This window comes from Crocodylus siamensis, chromosome 3, assembly GCF_052110815.1.
Source record: "Crocodylus siamensis isolate JL-2025a chromosome 3, ASM5211081v1, whole genome shotgun sequence".
NCBI classification, from domain to species: domain Eukaryota; kingdom Metazoa; phylum Chordata; order Crocodylia; family Crocodylidae; genus Crocodylus; species Crocodylus siamensis.
This window is the reverse complement of record NC_143397.1, coordinates 260,189,982-260,211,680: the sequence shown is the minus strand read 5'-3', so window position 1 is coordinate 260,211,680 and position 21,699 is coordinate 260,189,982. Positions and strand designations below refer to the sequence as shown.

Below are 21,699 nucleotides of genomic sequence, written 5' to 3'. Positions count from 1 at the left end.
TGGCGGGGAGCAGGTAAGACGACGGAGCCCCTGAACTAGCTGCATAACCAGAGGCGTTGAGCACAGAGGTCGGGGCTTCCTTGGAAGCCAGGATGAGGTGCGTGAGCTCCCAACAGAGCCGCGGGGAGTGGGCAATGGAGAGACTTGTCCCGTCTGGTATCGTGTCAACGGGCCAACCACCTAGGATGTAGTGGGAAATGAATACAGGAGCAACAGCGTCCGTGATGTCTGGCGGGGGGCGTACAAAAATCTGGCTTTAGGAGGGTTATCTGCCTGTCACTAACTTGGAGGCATATGTCTGTCATGAAAGTTTATCGTTCCCAAAGACAATGCTGACCCTCTTCCCCCTTCCTGAGAGGGAAGTCAACAGTTGCTGGAGAAGATCCATACGTTTACAGGATGTGGCTTGTGAGACTTCTAGATAGGTGGTTGGGGGAGGAAGTGGTGATAACCAAGAGAAGTAGATTCAGAGCGGGGTTGAAGGCCAGTCCCGATGGGATCAATGACCAGCCAGGGGAAAGGAATTTCTCTTCTTGCCGAGCAGCACTAGCCCCCAGGAGTTTGCAGACTCCCAGACCCCTGCACTTGCCATTTGCTTCTTGCACTGGGGCTGCATAAGGAACTCGCCAGGGGCGTGGGTTGTGTGTCGAGGAAACAATGTACTGTTACTTTAAATGTGAAGGGAATTGTTGTTTCCTGCTTGCAGGCTTAGGGCGCGAAGATGCGCCAGGTCAGGACTTTGTTTCTAGTTTCACTTTCCTGCAAGGAGGTGGGTAACTTTGGCTTCCATTGCTTGGGGGTTGTTGGGGCTTTGTGGTATTAGGATTTGGTGTTAGGACTATAACTGCAGTTGTATAGCTGCTGCATGCAAAGGGTTTACATTTTCTTAATTTTTTCTGGCAAAAAGGCAGCATTGCTAAACTGCTTCACTGAGCGCTAGTGACTTGCCAGGTTTTTAGTAGAAATAATGGAGGCAGAGGGCTGAAGTGAAGAGCAACGGTAATATGTCCAACTGTTGTGGGAAAGAGTCCACAACATTGCCTTAAAGACAGTAAGGCAGCAGAGACTTGTAGTGAGGGGTGCAGTGATTTCTTTTAACATTTCTATACTGAAAAAATCCATATAAATGCAGTTGTAGTAGCATTAAAGCAAAGGATAGCTTGTTTTGCTTCATGAACCAATAGAGGCTGTAGCGGCAGAAGCATGTTTGTGCCAAAATAAGTGGCGTCTACGCCAGGTGAGCATGCTTACACAGGTACCTCTTGCAAGGCAGACCTGACTTGAAAACTGCAGCTACTTTTACCTCCCTGCAAGAGTGACTGCACTGGTGGGATATTGTTGGGTGATGAAAAGAGATGTGGAAGTGGTTCATGCTAGGAAAGCTTGCCTGTGCTTCATCCAACTGCATTAGCAGAGTTATGGCATGCCGCAGTGGCCTGCCTGCTACTTTTAATTGGGAAATTCTATCTAAGCCTGGCTGATGGGATTTTGAAGAATTGAAAAGCTTGTGCTTAGCAAACTAATCTGTTTGGGAGCCTTCAGCAATCCTCTGCTTTATGTACCGATCACCTGGCATCACATAATAACCAAGGCTGCTGGTTTTTAGTTTGCGCATGCCCAAACATCAGACACAGCTTTGGTTTTTATGAGGAGACCTGGGATGGAAGAAGGAATGCACTTTCCCAGACCTGCACCTGTAGAAGAAAAAATAGTAAATGAATCCCAATTAGTAGTCAACTGTAACTAGTTGTTAATGAGGCTCTATATTCAGCCATAAGGGGCAGTCCCAAATCAATCAATCCCCCCCCCCCCCAATAGATGGGTGTAAATTGGTCATGGATAAACTTAGGCTGGGAATTAGAAGATGTCTCCTAACCATTCACCAAAGCTTGTGCTCTCTAAATATAATCTTATTTAGTTAGCCTGTAAACGTGCTCATCTACCCTGCTGTCTCCTAAGCATCAGAGCTGGACCTCCTCAATCCTTTCGTTGAAAGGGACACAATTACATGGTGGCATCCGTGGCAGGGGACTGGACCCTGGGGGTTGGACTAGATGCAACCTCCTGAGGTTCCTTCCAACCCTCATTTTATAAGATTTTATGACCCTGAGCCAGAAGGTCCATTCCAGCGCGATGTGCCCAATAGCCATAAGGGCAACTTGAAGGAATTTACTCTCCTCCCTGAGGAGCGGAGAGAAAACTCTGCCCGTATCTGCCGGCCGGGTGTTGGGACTCGGATTGCAAGTGGGGGAGAAGCATACTGGCTTGTTATGGGATGGGAAGGCAAGTGTTCAGTCATGTGAAAACATTCAGCTGTGGGACAGATGTGCCTGGAGTTGTGGTGAAGAGGCAGGAGGAGGATGCTTGTGGGCGCACACTGTGGTATTTGATGTGACCTGTACTGTGTATTTGCTGCCTGTTTAACTGGTTTAGTGTGGAAGAATGGCTCCTGGGAGGAGCACCGAAGGCCAGAAAACATCATGAGTAAGATGGGAAATTCACCCCCACTCCCCTCTTTTTATGGGTATTTATGAAGCCAGTTTGCACTTCAGGCTATGCTTTTGGAACAGAAGCAGGATGTTGTTTCAGTGACTTTCAGCCAAGTGTGACACCATCTTGGTCCATTGTTTCAAGCTGTAAGCACAGCCTGCCTGTGCCCAGCCACTGCCTGGCAGGCTGCACCGCAGCAAGGAGCAGGCTTGCCACTAGCTTAGACTAGAGCACGGATGGTCTGCAAGGCAAGGCTCTAGCCTTCATGAAGATGGAGGTTCATGTACTGCATAGTCCCACGTGGCTGCGGCAAATGGAGTAGAGATGTGGCACCCTTTGAAGCAAAAGCTGCAACAAACAGTTCCTTCTGCAGCCCACAGTGAATTAAGCAGGTCGCAGGCTACCCAGACCTTGGGTCAACTGCACTTTCAACCCAGAGGCAGTTCAAGGCCCAAGGGGTGGAGGCTTGTAACAGATAACAGCCTGAAATAAAAAATGTGAGGGACTGAATAGCACTGGTTATCTGTGTAACCAGGGATCTTAGCAGAGATGATATCTTCATTAGACCAACTGGATAGTTGCAAAAAAAAGTCTTTATTTGCAAGCTTTTGGGCACAAGCGCCCTTCCTTAGGCATGGGAGAGTACAAAGAATGTAAAATATCTCCCAGGCAGAAATGCAAATTCATATTTCACAGGAGAGCTGAGAGGTGGTGTGAGATCTCTCTGTTGGAAAAGTTCATTTGATGCAGATTAGGCTCAAATAAAAGTTGGAGCAGTCTGTTTGCCTCCAAGTTGTCTGACGGCAAGCAGGACATTGAATTATGCTTCTTTCTTGTTCTGATGTTCCATATTTCACAAGACTGCGGATGGAAGGCTCTCCCGGGCAAGGAATTCCTCTTGTGTTGAGGCTGCTCTGTGAGTATGCAAATTCGGCTTGAAACCAAAGGCTGGAGCAGGGGTGTCAGCTTTCAGGTTTCAAAGTGTTGAATTTTGCTTCCTTGTAAAATGATGAAGTTTTCATTTCAAAACGGCTAATTTCAGTATCATCTCTACCAAGAGTTCTAATTGCTTTTGCCTGTAGATCAGCACAGCTGCAGCCGGTATCCCTGAAAGATGGAACATATTGACATTATGATCTTGTGAAAATTTTGCTTCTGGCTTGGCTCAGGCCCCTTGAAGATGACTTTCAACATGCCCGTGATTCACCTGGTAACTGCAGTCTGCATTTCAGATGTGCAAAGTTCTAGCAATTTAAAGTGGGATCAGTTTGGGAGTCTCATACTAAGTACCTGTATGCAGTATGGGGTCAGCACTGGGCTGCATTACATTTCTGGCTGGGACCCGGCTGTCCTGGCAGTCTTGAGAGCAGTGTGGTGGAAGAGTGGACTCTAAGTAACGTCACGTGGTTTCTGGAATGACTCTTCTCAGTGACTTCTCAGTGGTGGCAGATGACACAAAGGAGCAACGGTCTTAAGTTGCAGCAAGGGAAGTTGAGGTTATATATTGAGAAGAACTTTTTCCCGCAGAGGGTAGTGAAGCACTGGAACAGGTTACCCCCCAAGGTGGTGGAGTCTCCGTCCCTGGAGGTTTTGAAGACCCAACTAGGCAAAACCTTGGCTGGGATGATGTAATTGGGGCTGGTCCTGCTTGGAGGAGGGGGTTGGACTTGATATGACCTCCTGAGGTCCCACCCATAGTGGGCAGGGCTGTCTCATGGGACTGGTGAAAAACTGATGCAAAGTACCTATTTAGCAAGTTTGCTTTTTCCTGGGCGTCAGTTGCCAGTTGCCCCATCTGGTCTAGCAGGGGTCCAATGTTGCCCTTGCTTTTCCTCTGGCTCCCCACATATCTGAAAAAGGACCTTTTTATTGTCCTTGATATTTGTAGCTAGCTGGAGTTCAGTTGCAGCCTTGGCTTTCCTGATTTGGTCCCTGCAGGACTGGACCAGAGCAGAGTATTGCTCCTTGGTGGCGGTTCCAGTCCTCCGTCCTTTATAGGTCTTCCTTTTAAGACACAGGAGGTCCGCCAGTTCCCTGGAGAGCCAAGGGGGCTGCTGTGCCCTTTTGTTGCCTTTCCTCTGAGACGGGATGGACTTTGCTTGCGCATCCAGGATTGCTCCCTTGAGAAGCAGCCACTCATCCTGAACTCCCCTCCCCTTTGGGTTGTGGCCCTTTAGGGCCTTTCTGACAAGCCTCCTGAGCTTGTCAAAGTCAGCTTTCCTGAAGTCGAGGACATCTGTATTACTGACTGACTTGCCAGTTTTATGGCAGATGGTAAAGGTGTTCGGCTCGTGATCACTGTCACCCAGCTTCCCTTTAACCGTTAGGTCTCTGATTAGGTCATCCCCAGTTGCCAGTACAAGGTCGAGCAGTGCTTTACCTCTTGCTGGCCCGTAGACTTCCTGCGTCAGATAGACGTCATCCACACACGAGAAAAAGCTTTGCGACCACTTGGATTTGGCTGAGTGCTCCTCCCACGAGATGTCTGGGTAGTTAAAGTCTCCCATGATAACCATACGCTGGGATTGTGTGGCCCCAGCCAATTCCCTGGTGAACTCCTGGTCAAGGTCTTGACTCTGGGTAGGGGGTCTGTAGTAGTAGACCCCCACCATAGTATCCCCTTGCCGTGTTCCCCACGGATTTTAGCCTAGAAGGTCTCAAGTCGTCCACCCTGGGCAAAACCCCGTGCTGAAAAGAGTACCCCCGGGCGCAAGGGGAGGGACTTCTGGTGGCAAAGGTTGGCGGTTGGGGGTGGGACTTCTGGTTCAACATGGGTCAAAGGGTGGGGCTACGCATTCAGCTATCGGCAGCTTGCCAAAACTCGGTAAGTGGCCCTCCATCTGAAATACTTGCCCACCCCTGGGTTGGCAGGACCTGAGAACGACTCTCATTGCGTCTCGTGCGCGGTGCAGCACTGAGGGGCTGATGGGAGGGCGTTCTGTCTTGGCGAGGTGTAGATGAGGAAGGCAGGCTTGCCACCATGTTGGGCTTGAAATGTGATTCAGCCCTGAGACAGCTGCTGCTGTTTCTCTTTCTGGAGAAATAAGGAGTTTCGAATGCGAACACAGAAGAAAGACCAGCTGATGGGGAGAGGTGATCCAGATGCCGCGAATCTGGCTGAGTGGATGAAGGCTCTTCAGCGTGACATGGCTGGTCGAGGAGCAGCATTCACGAAGGGGGTTGGACCAGGTGACTCTTGGGGTCCGTTGACTTCTCGAGGGTAGATAGGAACTACTGCCCATGAGCTACTGAACTGACTGCAAGACTGGCACGAGCTCTGGGGAGTTTGGGTGGCTGGGGAGCATGTGCTGGTGTTTTCTCCTGGGCTAGTGCAGGCTGTAGCTTTGCAAGTTCGGTAGTGACTCTTCCAGACCCGGTCCAGTCCTTGAGTCCTCCCATGAGCAAGGTACCCATTTGCCTTCAGAAGAACAGCTCGATTGGTTTCTGAGTTTGTTGGTGCTAATTGTTGCTGTGCGATGGGACACAAAACAGATCTACCCCGGTTTTCATTAAAGATTCATGGTCTTTGGTTAACTCCAGTGCCATGGCCACATCCCTGCCTGCTATGGGACAGGGAAATCTGGGTGAGGGGGATCCCCTACCCTCCATCAATGCTGACCTCGTGAAGGAACACCCTGAGAAGCTGGATACCTTCAAGTCAGCCGGCCCTGACAACCTGCACCCCAGGGCACTCAAGGAGCTGGCGAGTGTCATAGCCCAGCCCCTGGCACGGGTCTTCGAGAGCTCCTGGCGCTCTGGTGTAGTGCCTGAAGACTGGAAGAAGGCCAATGTGGTGCCGATCTTCAAGAAAGGGAGGAGAGTGGATCCGGCTAACTACAGGCCCATTCGCCTGACTTCTATCCTGGGGAAGATCCTAGAAAAGTTTATTAAGGAGGCCATCCTTGAGGGACTGGCCCAGGCTAACATCCTAAGGGACAGCCAGCACGGGTTTGTTGCGGGTAAGTCTTGTTTGACCAATCTCATTTCCTTCTATGACCAGGTGACCTATCACCTGGACAAGGGAGAAGAGATTGATGTCATATATCTTGACTTCAAAAAAGCTTTTGATCTGGTATCCCACGATCACCTCTTGGCCAAACTGCCCAGTTGTGGCCTTGGCTCCACCACGATCCGCTGGCTGGGAAATTGGCTTTGTGGTCAGACCCAGAGGGTTGTGATTGATGGCAGTCACTCATCATGGTGCCCCGTGACCCGTGGGGTCCCTCAAGGCTCTGTCCTGGGACCCATCCTGTTCAACATCTTCATTAACGATATGGACATTGGAGTCAGGAGTGGACTGGCCAAGTTCGCCGATGACACCAAACTTTGGGGTAAAGCATCCACGCCAGAAGATAGGCGGGTGATCCAGGCTGACCTGGACAAGCTCAGCAAATGGGCAGACGAGAACCTGATGGTGTTTAACACCGAAAAATGCAAGGTCCTCCACCTTGGGAGGAAAAACCTGCAGCACCCTTATAGGCTCGGCAGTGCTACGTTGGTTAGCACTACAGAAGAAAGAGACTTGGGGGTCATCGTTGACCACAAGATGAACATGAGCCTGCAATGCGATGCTGCGGCTAGTAAAGCGACCAAAACGCTGGCTTGCATCCATAGATGCTTCTCGAGGAAATCCTGGGATGTCATTCTCCCCTTGTACTCGGCCTCGGTGAGGCCGCAGCTGGAGTACTGCGTCCAGTTTTGGGCTCCACAATTCAAGAAGGATGTGGAGAAGCTTGAGAGAGTGCAGAGGAGAGCCACGCGCATGATCAGAGGTCAGGAAAACAGACCTTACGACACCAGGCTGAGAGCCGTGGGGCTATTTAGCTGCTAAAAGCTCAGGGTCAGGGGTGATCTGATGGCCACCTATAAGTTTCTCAGGGGTGACCACCAGGATCTGGGGGAACGTCTGTTCACCAGAGCGCCCCAAGGGATGACGAGGTCGAACGGTCACAAACTCCTGCAAGACCGTTTCAGGCTGGACATAAGGAAGAATTTTTTTACTGTCCGAGCCCCCGAGGTCTGGAACAGTCTGCCAGCGGAGGTGGTTCAAGCACCTACATTGAACACCTTCAAGAGCAAGCTGGATGCTTATCTTGCTGGGATCCTATGACCCCAGCTGACTTCCTGCCCTTTGGGCAGGGGGCTGGACTCGATGATCTCCCGAGGTCCCTTCCAGCCCTGATGTCTATGAAATCTATGAAAGTAACTGATATAGGCTGAAAATCATCCTGCATTCATGTATTCAGATATCGGGAAAAACTTCTTTGCTGTTAGACTAGGGAGGCAGGGGAGTTGTGGGCTCACCAGGGTTGATGGTAGTTTTGCTAAGGGTTTAGATGATGGTTTGTCTGGTTTGGTTTTGACAGGGCTGGTCCTGCCTCAGGCAGGGGTTCGACCGGATGCCTCTGGAGGTCTCTTCCAGCCCCACTTCTCTTCTCTTGACTTGTTTGCCATCCAAAACAATTGCATTGCGTCGCTGCCTGCAGCCTCTGCCCCTTCCCACACTGAATCTGGGTGTATTTAAGTGTTGGACAAAATGTTTCTCGGGTGTTGTGAAGCCCTTTGAGCTGGGCAATATTGTGTAAACAGTGAGCTTATCAGTTCTGAGGGAGCCTGGGATCCGGCCAAAAACGGGATGTGTGTTGCCTCTTTTCTTGGCCATGAAACTTCTGGATGTTGGCCTGCTGCCTCCATTTACTCCGTGTCTGGAAGCACGCTTGTTTTTTCCTGGGATTTGTGTGTCACAGGCCTGGGGGTGAACGGCAGTGGTTCTCTGAGGCCCTGGATCCTTACGTGCTCTGTTTGCTTCATTTCTAGACTCCCCACAGATGCAAAGCAGACCTGTACTCTCTGACATGGCACCAGTCCACCACAGCCCCAGCGTGGGGCAGGAGCCGTGTCACCTGCGGAGGATTGGCCGCAAAGCTTCTGTCCCTGGAGCTGCTGATATTCTCCAGTGAGTACGGTCTGGAGCAGCTGGGATTGGTAGTTTAGACCGGGGTGGGCAAACTACAGCCTGTGGGCTGGATCTGACCTGTGGAGGCACTCTGTTGGGCCCTTGGTGGGCCCATTGGTCCTGTGTGGCCCAGGCACCGTCTGGCCCATGGTGCATCGCACCGCCTCCCAGGCATGCAGTGGGGCCAGGGTGGCCCCACATCTGGACTCCATTTCTAGGCAGCCCAGGTGGTGGTGGCTCCTCCCAGCTGCTGCTGCCACTGGCCCCAGCCCAGGCCCCATGGAGACGGTGGGGACCTGCATGCACAGCCCTGGCCTGGCCCAGCTCAAGCCTGCTCTGGGCCTGCCCTGACTGGAGTGGACCAGGCCTAGATCAGCCAGGACCTGTGTGCACAGCCCTGGGCCGCCCTACACCCGCTCCTGACCCACCCAGGGCAGTGGCCAGGCAGAAATGCTGGGCATGGGAGGGGTGTGGGGGGAGGAAAGTGGCCACCGCCCCCTCACCACTGCCAGGATCTCGTTGCTGCAGCTGTCCAGAGCCTGTACCCGGGCTGCCCTGCGGCTCTTCTCCACTGCTGTCACCAGCACCGCCTCCGGGCTGCCCAGCAGGGCAGTGATGGCAGTGGAGAGGAGCTGCAGTGCAGCATGGGTACTGGCTCTGGGCTGCACATGACACATTCCAAAGTTTGCTTGCATATAACACACACCAAAATCAGCTGCTGGAGTGGCCTGTGTTTTTCCTGAGGGAATACCGAAGTTACCAATATTTTCAAGGAAAAATCTTTTTGTCTTTATTCTGCCTTTCAAAGGCAAAATGTCTTTCTTATCTGAGGGTTCTGGATGAGAGAAAATGCAGTCATTTCTGAGCTGTTCATTCCTGTCCGAGAGCATTAATGACAAAACTCAATAAAATCAGTTGTAACTCAGCCCCTCTAAGATCTTCTTCTCAGACACCCCCTGTACTGAGTCTGCACTGTGCCCCAACTCCTGAAAAATAAAGTCCCTGTAATTTGTGGTCAGATTTCCATAACTTCTGAATTCACTTGTTTTACTCCAGTGGCTGGATAAGGGTGATGATGCATTAGTCCAGTTGTAATTCAGTTGCTAGACCCCTGAAATTCAGTTCAAGGTGCAGTGTCTGCAGCTTGTAGTATTCACAGTCCTTTCTAGGAAATCTTTGTTCTGTGGAGGAAGCCTATATAACAACAGGGAAATGAACTGTGACGCTAACCCTTTTCAAATGTTTCTTTTTAAAGCTTTTATAATGCTGTGACACTCATTGGTAGAAACAGAGATGTTGTGGACTATTTCATCAGCTGTCTCACCAGAGATGGAGGAGATTACATGTCCCGCACCCATGCCAGAGTGATTCGAACTGCTGGTACTTACCAACTCGTGGATTCCAGCCTGACGGGCGTGTATGTCAACGATGTTCGAATCAGTGGTGAGTGCGGACGGTGGCGTGGAAGGGCTCTGGAGGAATTCTGGGCAGTCTTTTATTTTTAGGATTTCTAGGTTTTGGCATATGCCATAAGTCCTGCTGTTACATGTTTATGTCATGGGTTCTTTACCCTCTGAGCTAATGCTGTTAATAGTAGGGGTTCTTCATCTCTTAAAAGATTGATAAAGAAAGCGTTGGCTTTTTATGATGTATAATTGCGGTTACATTTAAACTTTCAGGTAAAGTGATCTTACAGGAAGGAGACACTGTTATCTTCGGGCATCCCACAGGCAACAGTATACAGCCTGGAATGCAAGTTCGACAGCCCAACTCAGAATTCTACTTCCTGGTACATTTTGCTTCTTCTTGATGCATTGCAGAGTTTGTAAAAGTATGGGCACAGATGAAATGCGGCCTGTTGCCTTGTGCTGCAACATGTGCCTATCCTTCGTTCCCAGGTATGGGCACCTGGGGCTGGAGGTCCCCTGCGTTGGGATTCGAGAGCTGCGCTCACATTGTGGACTAAATGGGTTGGCTATCATTGTCTTAATTTTTGTATGCGTTATTAATGAAGCCAATTTATCAGATAACAAATGTAACATTTAAAAGTACATCTGATCTCCTGGTCATTGGCAGCCACCGGTTTTGGGGAGACCATGGAGATTGCGTCTTTGGGTTACTGGGTGCCACCAGAGCAACATGTTGGCAAGGCCAGAGTAACCCCTCCAGGGCACAAAAGCCTGGGCATTTGCTAGGTGACCAAGAGTTGCCCAAGCATTAGAGTCACTCTTTCAACTTTGCTGACTTATCCGCTGAAAAGAGAGAACCAATACGTTCTGGGGCTGGGGAAATTGTAGGAGCTGTTGGAAAGAAGACTGAATAATCCCCTAACCGCCCTAGGGGCTCCACTCCAGATTTTCTGTTAGGGTTTACTCCGTTAGGCTTCACCTCTCCCAGGGCAACCCACAAGGCAGTGGTTGTGGTTCTCTGATCCCCTAAAACATACATAAAAACAGGTTTATCTTCCATCAATGGTGCTCCCCTAACCCGAGTCAGTGTCAACAGAGGAGTCTTCTGCTCTTTTCTTCCTTTCCGTCTCCGACTGTTTCAGTTATCCTAATGTTTTACAGGGTAAGTGTTACCTGGGGGCTTCTTGTAAGGTCTCATTAGCTGACCAGAGTTCAGTACAGTGCTGAGGAGGCCTCTCCTGAGTTCTGATAATGTCGCAGCTCCTTTGAATACCGTTGTGTACCTGCTTCCGAGAGATTTTGGTAACGAGCATTTTAACAGTAGCAAAACTGGAAGGCCTTCGACACTGTCTCTCACCCCGTTCTCATTAAAAAACTGGGGGACTGTGGTGTCGACACCTACACAGTCAAATGGGTCACCAACTGGCTGGAGGGTTGCGCCCAGAGAGCGGTGGTGGACGGGTCATTTTCGACCTGGAAGGACGTGGGCAGTGGGACCCCCAGGGCTCGGTCCTCGGGCCCATGCTGTTCAACATCTTCATCAGTGACTTGGACGAGGGGGTAAAAAGCACCTGTTCAAATTTGGTGATGATGCTAAGATGTGGGGGGGACGTGGGCACGCTAGAAGGAAGGAATAGGCTACAATCGGACCTAGACAGGTTACAGGGGTGGGCGGATGAGAATAGGATGGGATTCAACACAGACAAGTGCAAGGTGCTGCACCTGGGGATGAAGAACCGGCACCATACCTACAGGCTGGGGAACTCCCTTCTCATCAGGGCAGAGGCAGAAAAGGATCTTGGAGTCATCGTTGATGCCAAGATGAACATGGGCCGGCAGTGTGGGGACGCGGTCAGGAAGGCCAACTGCACCTTGTTGTGCATCCACAGATGCATCTCGAGCAGGTCCAAGGAGGTGATCCTCCCCCCCTATGCGGCACTGGTCAGGCCGCAGCTGGAGTCCTGCGTCCAGTTCTGGGCACCGCACTTCAAGAGGGATGTGGACAGCATGGAGAGGGCCCAGAGGAGGCCACCCGCATGATCAGGGGACAGCAGGGCAGGCCCGACGAGGAGAGGCGACGGGACCTGAACCTGTTCAGCCTCCACAAGAGAAGGCTGAGGGGGATCTTGTGGCCTGTTACAAACTAGTCAGGGGGGACCAGCAGGCACTGGGGGAGTCCCTGTTCCCTCGAGCACTGCCAGGAGTGACTAGAAACAATGGTCAAAAGCTGGCAGAGGGGAGATTTGGGCTAGATATCAGGAGGCGCGACTTCACGGTCAGGGCGGCTAGGATCTGAAACCAACTTCCAAGCTAAGTGGTCCTGTCTCCTACCCTGGGGGCCTTTAAGACAAGGCTAGACAATCACCTGCTGGGGTCATTTGACCCCAGTACTCTTTCCTGCTGTGGTAGGGGGTCGACTTGATGATCTGCTCAGGTCCCTTCTGACCCTACTAACTATTATACTATAAAATGGGACTTCCTTTAAGCCTGAAAATTGGAACCTGTTTGACAATCAAGTGTAAAATTGATCTTATGAGGCATTAGGCTCCCTTGTTTTAGTCTCCTGGATGATGAATTGGAATGAAGCAATTTCTGTGCTATATCTCATAGATTCATAGATGTTAGGGTTGGAAGGGACCTCCATAGATCATTGAGTCCGACCCCCTGCATAATCTTTTGCATTTCTATTTCAGTTTGAACATTGTTCCTGCAGGATGGACCGGATACAAAGCTCATATAATGGGCTACAGAATTCACTACCACAGGTGAGGCAAGCATAGCAAAAAACCCCCAAAACATTACTGACTGTTTCTAGGGTGTTTCAGGGCTTGAAAAACATCTGCTTTTCAGCTAAGAAAATCAAAGGGGGAAATGTTTTGAAATCTGTGACATTTAAAAGCTATATTGTGACTCCCTAAATAACTTCATTCTCCCTTTGCAAGGGTCAGTCTTTTGTTCATTTGATACACAGCAGTGAGCTAGAGGCTTTTCAGGTAAATAAAAAGGATCCAGTACCTGCCTTATGGCACTTTTGACCTACAGTGTAGACAAGATGCAGTGAATGATGAGAACTAATGAAATGTGAAGTAAAGGACAATTATGACACTGTCAACTTTTCATGTTTATTTGCATGTCTTTAAATAGAGTTGGTGTTGATGCATATACATGTCTCGTAGTAGAAAAGTAAGGATGGAAGGCACCACCGGAGATCACAGTTAGTCCAGCCCCCTGCTTGAAGCGGGATCATGCCCATCCAAACCATCCCAGACATAGCCTTGTTGAATCTGTTCCCGAAAGTACGCCGTCAACCCTGCTGCACAGCTGCAGTGCCCAAAGACACCAAGAGCCCCTAAACCTGTCCTGAGTAAAGCAGGGGCTAGTGGCTGGCAGTGTCCTGCCACCACAAGTTTTATTAAAATGCCCTAGAGAGAGCCAAGGAAAGCGGGCCTTGTCCGCAGTGTGGAGGTGTATCATGCTACAGAAAGGGGTAGTTAGCTGTCTTAGTCTGAAGGCAGGGTGATATGCACATTTGTAGACTAACGCAGTAAGATACACACATGCGCACACACGTGCATGCATGTGTGAAAAATTATATATATATGTTATAGAATAAGGTATATATTATTCTTATTTTATGTATCTCATATGTGCTTTATATAATATATACAGGTGGATCTAGGATTTTGAAAAGGGGGGGGTAGTAGGTAGGGGTAGCAGCAACCCCCTGACTCCCACCTAGATCCATGGGACAACCATCTCCAGCTCAGGCTGCTCCACCAAGCGCTGCATGGTGCTCAAGCTGGAGCTGGGATACATGCCAGCAGCTCCAGGTCCCTGTGGCCCTGGATGCCTGGGTCCCTTGCAGAGTCTGGGCAGTGGGAACTGAGCTCAGACTATGGGAAAAATGGAGGCAAGGTGCGGCTGCAGGTCCTGGGCTAAGCAACGGCAGGAAGGGGGGACTTGCCTGCTACTGCTGTCCCTAGCTGAGCCTAGCACCCCGTGTGGCCACTCCCCACAGCTGCTGGCTGCAGAGGGTCAAGAGCAGCCCTGGAGACCCTCTTGCTTTCCATTCAGCCAGGGTCAGTGGTGACTTCTGGAGGTCCTTTCCAGCCCTACTTCTGTGTGACTCGGTTTCACTGAAGCCCTGCTCTCTCTCATAGTGTTGACCCAGCAGCCAGAGAGAGAATGAGGAAGATCTAGCCTCGATGGGAATGGTTCTGCTTGGAGCAGGGGTTGGACTAGATGTGATCTCCTGAGGTCCCTTTCCACCCTCATTGTCTATGATCCTGTGACCTTGGGAAGAATAATGAAAAACACAAAATGGGGGGCACCTGGATGGCTGGCAGCTCTATGGCAAGGATCAGAGAGTCTTGATAGACTACAGACTCCATAGGAGTCTGTCCCATGCCTCAGCTCATCACATTTCAACCCTCATTTTCTGTGATTCTAGTTCCTGAAATGCAGCACTGCCAGCACTGTGGGAGTGCCAAAAATAACAGCATGCACAGCCATAAACTTGGGTCACTAGTTGAATTGTGGGAAGGGAGGCTTTTGCAGTCCTGCCAGCCAAAAATAAATCCTGTGCCTGATGTGCAGCAGTTTGTGGGAGTGGCACTGAATGGTTGGCAGGCCACACAGAAAAGAGCTAAATAAATGTGAAACTGTTGTAGGTGCTATATGGGTTTGAGTTTTTATGCTTCGGTTCTTTGAATTAAGTGACATTCTTCCCTAGCTATGCCAAGTGTCTCAATACTTGATGGTGCTGACTTTCTTACAGGTTCAGTCACCACTGCTAACATCTGCTGAAGTTCCACAAGTGTTCATCTCTAGCATCGGGGCTGAAAAAAACCTTGGCCTTTCCGTCCTGCCTTTGGCTTCTCAAATGGTCCCTCACGGTGCAAGAGCTGCATCTGAATCTCATGTACGCTGCGGTGAGACGCAGCCTCCTGCAATCTCGTCTTTGCCATTAACAACAGGGGACTCGGTTCTGCTTCCAGCTAAGTTTTTGTTCCATGCAAATTCTCATGGTGTGTCTTCAGACCAGTTACAGTTACCAAGAACATCTGGATCAGCTGCAACACCAGACACGTCACTGGGTGGCTGCGCTAGGATGATGCCACTGCCTGGACGTTCTGCTTCACCTGAGTTCGATGTTATTAGGTGGAGTCCAGCCATCACTGCAGAGTCTTCTCGGCAACGCACCTTCGTAATTACACAGTCCCCTTCAATTCTGGAAAATGCTGGGCAGAAATTGGAACCAATTGATTGCAGTTTTCTCTGTGCAGAACCAGATGGGGGCCAGGCACTCGCATCGGGGAGTGTGCCAGAGACTTACAAGCCATTCCTCCCTGAGAACCGGGACACTGATGAAATGGAAGTGGAGCCATCTCCGTGTCAGGTAGAAGACATTCTGGAGACAGATGCCAGTGACTCAGGTGGAGGAGAAATGCTTCAAGGTGGCCTGTCTGATAACACTCAAGAGCTTCCAGACTCCTTCCACAAAGAACATGGAGACAACGTTGTTCCTGCACTGGGGGTCCCAGGAGCTGAGCACTCAGCACTTAGCAGCGGTGGAGGCTCGGCTGACAGTGAGGAAGCAATGGAGATAGATGATATTAAGGAAACAACTGAATCTGAACTGTGTGAGGCTTCAGCATCCGGTACTCCAGTGCAGGTTACAGAGGTGACAAACGAAGCTATGAGCCATGTGCTACCAGTTAGCAATCATGAGAATTTAATGGGAAAGGAAGGATCAATGGAAGAACAGGAAGAGCCCCTTCTGGAGCGGCCCAGACTCGATAGTGAAGTGCATGGAAGCCTGTGTTCAACAGCAGCTCTTGTGGAGTTGGAAACTTTGGAGAAAAAGGAGCATCTGTATGTAAAGAGCTCCTCAAAACTGGCTCTCGTTGAAACAGAAGGCCGTGAAAGTATTGCAGTCAACGAAGTCCTGGAAGATGTTGCTTTGGCTGAAGATCCAGGTCACAGTTTGCCAGTGAATGACCTAGTAGATGCTGATAGCGCAGCCTCTGTGGAGGAGCTGGGCTTGCTTTCTGGCCTGGATGCGAGTGAAAACACCACTCAGGAAGCCAGTGTCCCATTTGTACCTGGCACAGAACTTTCCCATGATGATCTGCATCCTGAGATGCAGAGTGAGCCCTGCAAAGCCACACTGACCTCTGTCTTAAAAGAAAACAGCCTTGTGCCCAATGAGAGAGAAGCAGAAATGCAAGAAAATGATAATAATGTCATAGAAAGTGATAGTGATGGCCCACTAGCTGATAAAGAATTAAGCTTGGAAACATTAAAGAACATTTCAGATCTGGAAACTCAGAAGCCTGCAACTGCTTTAGATGTTCAAAAGCCAGCTGAATCTACTGGTGATAAAATCGCAACCACATCAGACAGAGAAGGGGAAGAAATACGCAGAAATTGTGCTTTGGAGGTGAAGTTGCAAAACACTGTAGGTAGCAGCCCTGTGCTTTTGGATACTGGAATAATTAACCCGGAGAATCAGAACTCTTTTCATGCTCCTAAAGCCGTGATGCCGGATGCAGCAAAAGCAACGGTGTTGTGTTTAACAGGAAACCGATGGCCCTCCAGAGTCCCAGTTGATGACAACGAGCTTCACCATGGTTCTGCCTTGTTCCAGAGCTGTGATATTGAACAAGATGTCTCTGGCGTGGGCAGAACAGGGGCTGTGCGGAGCCTGGACATGGCTCATTCAGACGAGGAAGAATCGTCGGCAGATTCTCTTATGATAACAGACATGCTTGTAACTAAGATAATGCCAAACGCTGCGGATTCCACAGTTGCAGGGAACCAACCTGGCTTGGGCTGGCATGCATGCACTCCTTCCAAAGACCAGCTTGTGTCTGCAAAGATGTCCTGTCAGGAGTGTCCTTGTGAAGACAAAGAGAAGTCTGAAGCTCTTGGATCTGTCAAGAGTTCCGCTGATAGAACAGCGAGCCAAGAAGTCGACACTGAGCCCGTGACCCGAAGTGAAACACAGACTTCAGCTTCTGCGGATTCTTGCCAAACAAATACTTCTGCTTCTGTTGGTTTAAATGCTGCAGCACATGTCGAGTCTGGAGGTTTTCAGTTAGACCCTCCATATAGACCTGCAGCTCTGTGTATGAGTAAGGTGACAAAGGAGCTTAGTGGTGACTTGGGTTTCAGCAAAACTAATGCATTTCAAATAAGTGCTGCTCTAGAATGTGATGAACTGTCACCCACCTATGCCAATGACACTTCTTTAGAGATGGAGAGATGTGATGGGCCCGGAGATGAAGACTGCAGCAGATCAAGGAGAGATTCCTTAGATGTAGAGACCAAGTTATCTTCTGTTACAGACTGGGTAGAAATATCGTACGCAGAAGTGGGAACTCAAACAATGCTGAGACAGGAGAGGGAAATGGATTTATTGGCGACACAGTCTTCTGAAGATGAGCACAGGAGTGGAAAGGCAGACCCTGGTGTCAGCAAGGAAGGGGAAGTCTCCAGGTCTGTGGATACAAATGCGTCCCCCCAGTCACTTTCAGTGGTGCATGAAGGAACTGCACAGAATGATTCAAGTGAAAATTCCTGGGGAGGATCTTCCCCACAGACAGAGTTGGGTTTTGCAGCTTCTCTGGAACAAGCAAAGCAAAATCTTTCTCCAGATCCCTGCACAAAAGAGATGGCATTTGTAGATTCAAGTTCTCCCATTCAAGGGACACCTCTGGGAAGTGCAGAAGGGAAACTGGAAGAAGCCGTGAGTCCAGAAGCCCCCATGGATTTAAGCACATGCCTTCCTGAAGACTGTCAAGTGGAGGGTGACAACTGCACCATGGCGGAGAAGAGGTGGCAGAGGAAAGACCAGATCCATCTCTTTACTGCAGAAAAAGAATTGGGAGAAAATGCAGATATCAACAGATCTTTTCCGGTGGTTGAAATCCCTGTAAGCCATGCTGTGGACTCCATGCAGGATGATGATGATGATAGGATGAGTGAGGGTGAGGGGCAGGAATTGAAAAATCCCTGCACACTGGCACAAAGTGCAATATCAGGGGACATGCAACTGGATCACATGATCAGCACTGAGGATCTGTTTCCTGAAGAGAGAGAGGAAGATGGTGTTCAAAGCAAGGCGAGTGCAAGAGTATCTGTAGAGAGGAAGGGCGCAGGCACAGCCACGAAAGACATCATAATTGAGCAACAGACAAATATAGAAAACCAAGGCTTAGATCAAGAGAGAGAGATTATGGGAAGCTCATGTGATGGCCAAATGAATCTTCGTCATGACAACAACATAGATATGCCTGTAGACAGGCTGGAAGGGGAAAGTGCTTGTTACCTGCCCCAAGTCGAGGGAGGAAAAGCAGATGGCCTTTCTTCACCAGACCTATCCGAACACGCTCTTCCAGCAGCAGAAAGAAGTCCTGACTTCAGCGATTGTTCCTATTCACAGATGCAGTCCTCTTTCCATGTGATTGAAGGGGCCGTAGGGAACAGTCTGAAACCTGTTCGTGATGGCACCCTGTCTCAGCAGGACACCAAGAATGCAGATGGTGATGTAGAGCTGAACAGCAAAAATAGAGTTGAGGCATCCAGCCATAAATGCAATGCAAAACCTGAAACAGCAGAAGAGGACAAAGGGGAACCCAGGCCCACCCATGCCCATTTCACTGAACCTGTTATAGGAGAACCAAATAATTACCCAAAAGATGATGGGAACTTTTGTGTAGGCTGCCTCCACCTGGATCTCCAACAGCAGTCTACTGGTCATGGCCAGCGGGAACCTGGTTCTGGTGCGATTCAGTCTCAGCAGCTGGAAGGAGATGTGGATTCAAAGCCCAGAGACGATCCTGTAAAGCCACCTCTCTCTCCAGAAGACCTCGCGGTGGAGAAGTTACCTGAAGGAACTATTACTGCTGAGAGCTGCACAGCAGGAGGGCTGGAAAGCGGTAATGATAGTGTGTGCCAAGAGGTCGATGAAACAGAGCTGCAAGCTCCCCAATCAGGTGCACAACCCTGCAGCGTGGATAAAAATGATTGCACACGCGGGGCACATCATCTTGCATTTAAAGAGCTGGAACCTGCCGAAGGAAATACAGCTGAAAACATCCCACAGGAAACCGAGACTGACCTTGAGGAAGTGCCGGAGTCATTCCATGGGGAGGAGTTTAATTTGCACTTTTCTGACCTTGAAAAAGAAGAAAAGGAGAGCATGAGCATGATGGAGGAGAGCATGAGCATGATGGAGGCAGCTGAGCTGCAGGTGGATGGAGGCAGCATCCCACAGAATGGGAATACTGTTGTTTCTGATCCAGCAAGTGTTTCTAATGACATTATTTCACATCCTGACCTGGACTGTGAACAAACTAAAACCCACTGTGACAAAAGCACTGGAATCGAATCAAATCTAGGTATTGAGATGTCAGCAGAGGAGAGTTTGGAACAAAAAGACAGTTCTCGTGATGCTGCACATGGTCTAAATGAAGCCAGAACTGTTGCACCTGACCATCCAAGCATGTGTTTAGCGACCGGTGAAGACTTCACTCACTTATTAAAACACCCAGGAGACAAAGAGACCCAACCAGCTGCAGAAGATGCTCTTGTCCATTTACACCCTGTTTCTGATTCCTGCATCCCAGGAAGGCAGACAGAGACAGAAGCTGTGGAGAGTCCTGTAGATGTTGGTTTGCATAAGCAAGGTGCAGGTTGTTCAGATGAACTTGCAGGAAATGCTGATTCTAGTGTTATCCAAACTGGAACAAGTCTAGATGAGGTTCAGCAGGATAAAGATGGAGTCCTCAGTGGTTTAATTGAAGAACCAGGCACAGGAGCTCTAGCTGCAGCTCTCAGCTCCTTAAAAACTGTTAAAGCTTCTCCAGGAAGTGGATCACTGGCCAGTCTCCCTTCGGAAGAAGAGGAGCGTCCTCAGGAAACAGGACGAAACAAGCAGGTGTTTCAGCACCAGCAAAGCCAAGACTCTGAGCCCCTGAAGCCCCATGCAGAGGTATACAAGCCTGCAGGCATGGGTGGGGGTGTGAGCACTTCAAAGCCTGGCTCTACCAGCAGAACAGACTCTCACGACGTGACAAATCCCAGTTCTTGGAGTCAAGTGTCGAGCAGTGAGAGCTCTGCCAGAACCTTAAAAAGACCCATTCATAGAAATGAAAGCTTTGGACCTCTGGATTGTGGGGGTGACCCAAGCTCTCAGAAGAGACGCCGCCCTTGGGGTTCTGTTTTAGTTCCTGAGTGTGACCTGCCCGGTACCGATGTCACCTTGCTTTCTATTCCTTGTGATTTCAAGGACCTTCATAGCTCGCGGGCTGGCAATGGCATTAGGCAGCCCGTTAAGGAATACAGTCATCAGTCAGCTCAGTGTCACGATGGAGTTGAGAGAGAAGACGTTAAAAACACTATTGCCCAGTTAGTGAAGGAAGCTTTTAACAAAACAAGCAGCTCTAATACCCCGGTGGACATGGAGATGTTTGTGCCACTCACCGACGGAGATGTGACAAAAAGCAAAGATGGTGAATCCACCAGTGTGGCGGCCAGCGACAGTGGTCTAAGTGACGGCCAAAGCAGTCTGCCTTCAGGGTCAAGCCTGGACGGTGAATGGCCACCTACATTTGTCTCTGAATCCCAGAGATCCACTCCTGATGCTCTGTTCGAGTTCACCGAGCGTGCTGCGAGCCCTGCCGATTCCTGCGTGGACAAGCTAGAAGAAGACTTTGGACACGAAACTCCTGAAAGCCCACACGCAGATTCTGTCTCAGAAGAGGAAGAGTTTCAGTCCAGGTTGTGTCTAGAACTGAGTCATGAAGATCTTCCTGTTTGTTCTCCTCCAAAGTCGCCTGTTGCGGAGAACTCCCAAGTCAAAACCTCAGACTTCATATTCTCTGACATATCAAATAGTTCTGTGGGCAGTCTTCATTTGCAACCTGACCCAGATCTAAGCAGTAGCAGCACTAGTGCGAGACGTGGCGATGGGCCCCACAAAGGGATGCGCGGCAATGGTCGCAACGTGGCTGAAGCCAAGGCACAGTCAGATGTGGCGCGTAGCTCTGCAGAAGACGCGGCCGGGGGTTGGAGTGAAGACGCCCTTCCGGTTTCAGAGCTTGCTCCAGCGCTGAGACAAAGCAGTTGGTGTATTAGTCCCTCCAGCTCTGATGACTCTGCTGAAAGCATCAAAGACCAAAAAGACCTTCCGGCACTGTTCCAGTCTGAGGCAACACTTAATAATGTAGGAGACTTTTCAGCTTCTGCCTCAGGTGTGAATTTGGACGCTGGGGATATTTCCAGTTTGCAGCAAATAATCGCAAAGGAAGTAACTGACACCGAACAAAAGGAAGGCCCCGAATTTGATGGTTACCATGTGCCTCGTGGTGAAATCTTCCTTCAGACAGAGCCTGGGTGTTCTCCCTCCCAAGGTACTTCATGCTTAAATGTTCTGAAGATAAAATGCCACTAGAAAGCATTGGTGGTATGAGCATAGGAACTGCCAAGATAGCCAAGTAAATCGGTTCTAATTATCACAGCATATCTGCTATGTGTTATGCCCGATTAATCTGTTTTACAGAGAAACATCCAGCCAGGGGTCAGGTTATGTACTGGTCATCTTTCCTTTGTGATGGAGAATATGCTACTCTCATGGGTTTTGGGTCTAACTTACCTTTTCCTGCAAGCTTGGAGATGCTTACCTAAGCTGCTGTCTTGGGGAAATGCAGAGGTTGGTGCATGGGTCACATCTTCCTGTGGGCTTCCACTCTGCCTTTGCCTTCTAGTGCAGCTTTCCTTGCATCTCCCATCTCTCGGAGCAAAACATTGTCTGTGTGGGAGGGGAATTGCTGCTCCGAT

At 49.8% G+C, this 21,699-nt stretch overlaps 1 protein-coding gene across 3 annotated transcripts in view; it reads left to right on the top strand.

Annotated features, from left to right (window-relative positions):
* LOC149869768 (uncharacterized) overlaps nucleotides 1-21,699 on the top strand; it is an 86,042-nt gene continuing 64,343 nt past the window's right edge. For all 3 annotated transcript variants that reach the window (XM_090040878.1, XM_090040879.1, XM_090040880.1), the window contains exons 1-6: nucleotides 1-97; nucleotides 8,308-8,446; nucleotides 9,702-9,889; nucleotides 10,126-10,235; nucleotides 12,549-12,620; nucleotides 14,633-21,272. In XM_090040878.1, the coding sequence (XP_089897004.1) occupies nucleotides 8,319-8,446; nucleotides 9,702-9,889; nucleotides 10,126-10,235; nucleotides 12,549-12,620; nucleotides 14,633-21,272 (7,138 nt within the window). In that variant the 5' untranslated portion in view covers nucleotides 1-97; nucleotides 8,308-8,318. The remainder of the gene's footprint in view (nucleotides 98-8,307; nucleotides 8,447-9,701; nucleotides 9,890-10,125; nucleotides 10,236-12,548; nucleotides 12,621-14,632; nucleotides 21,273-21,699) is intronic.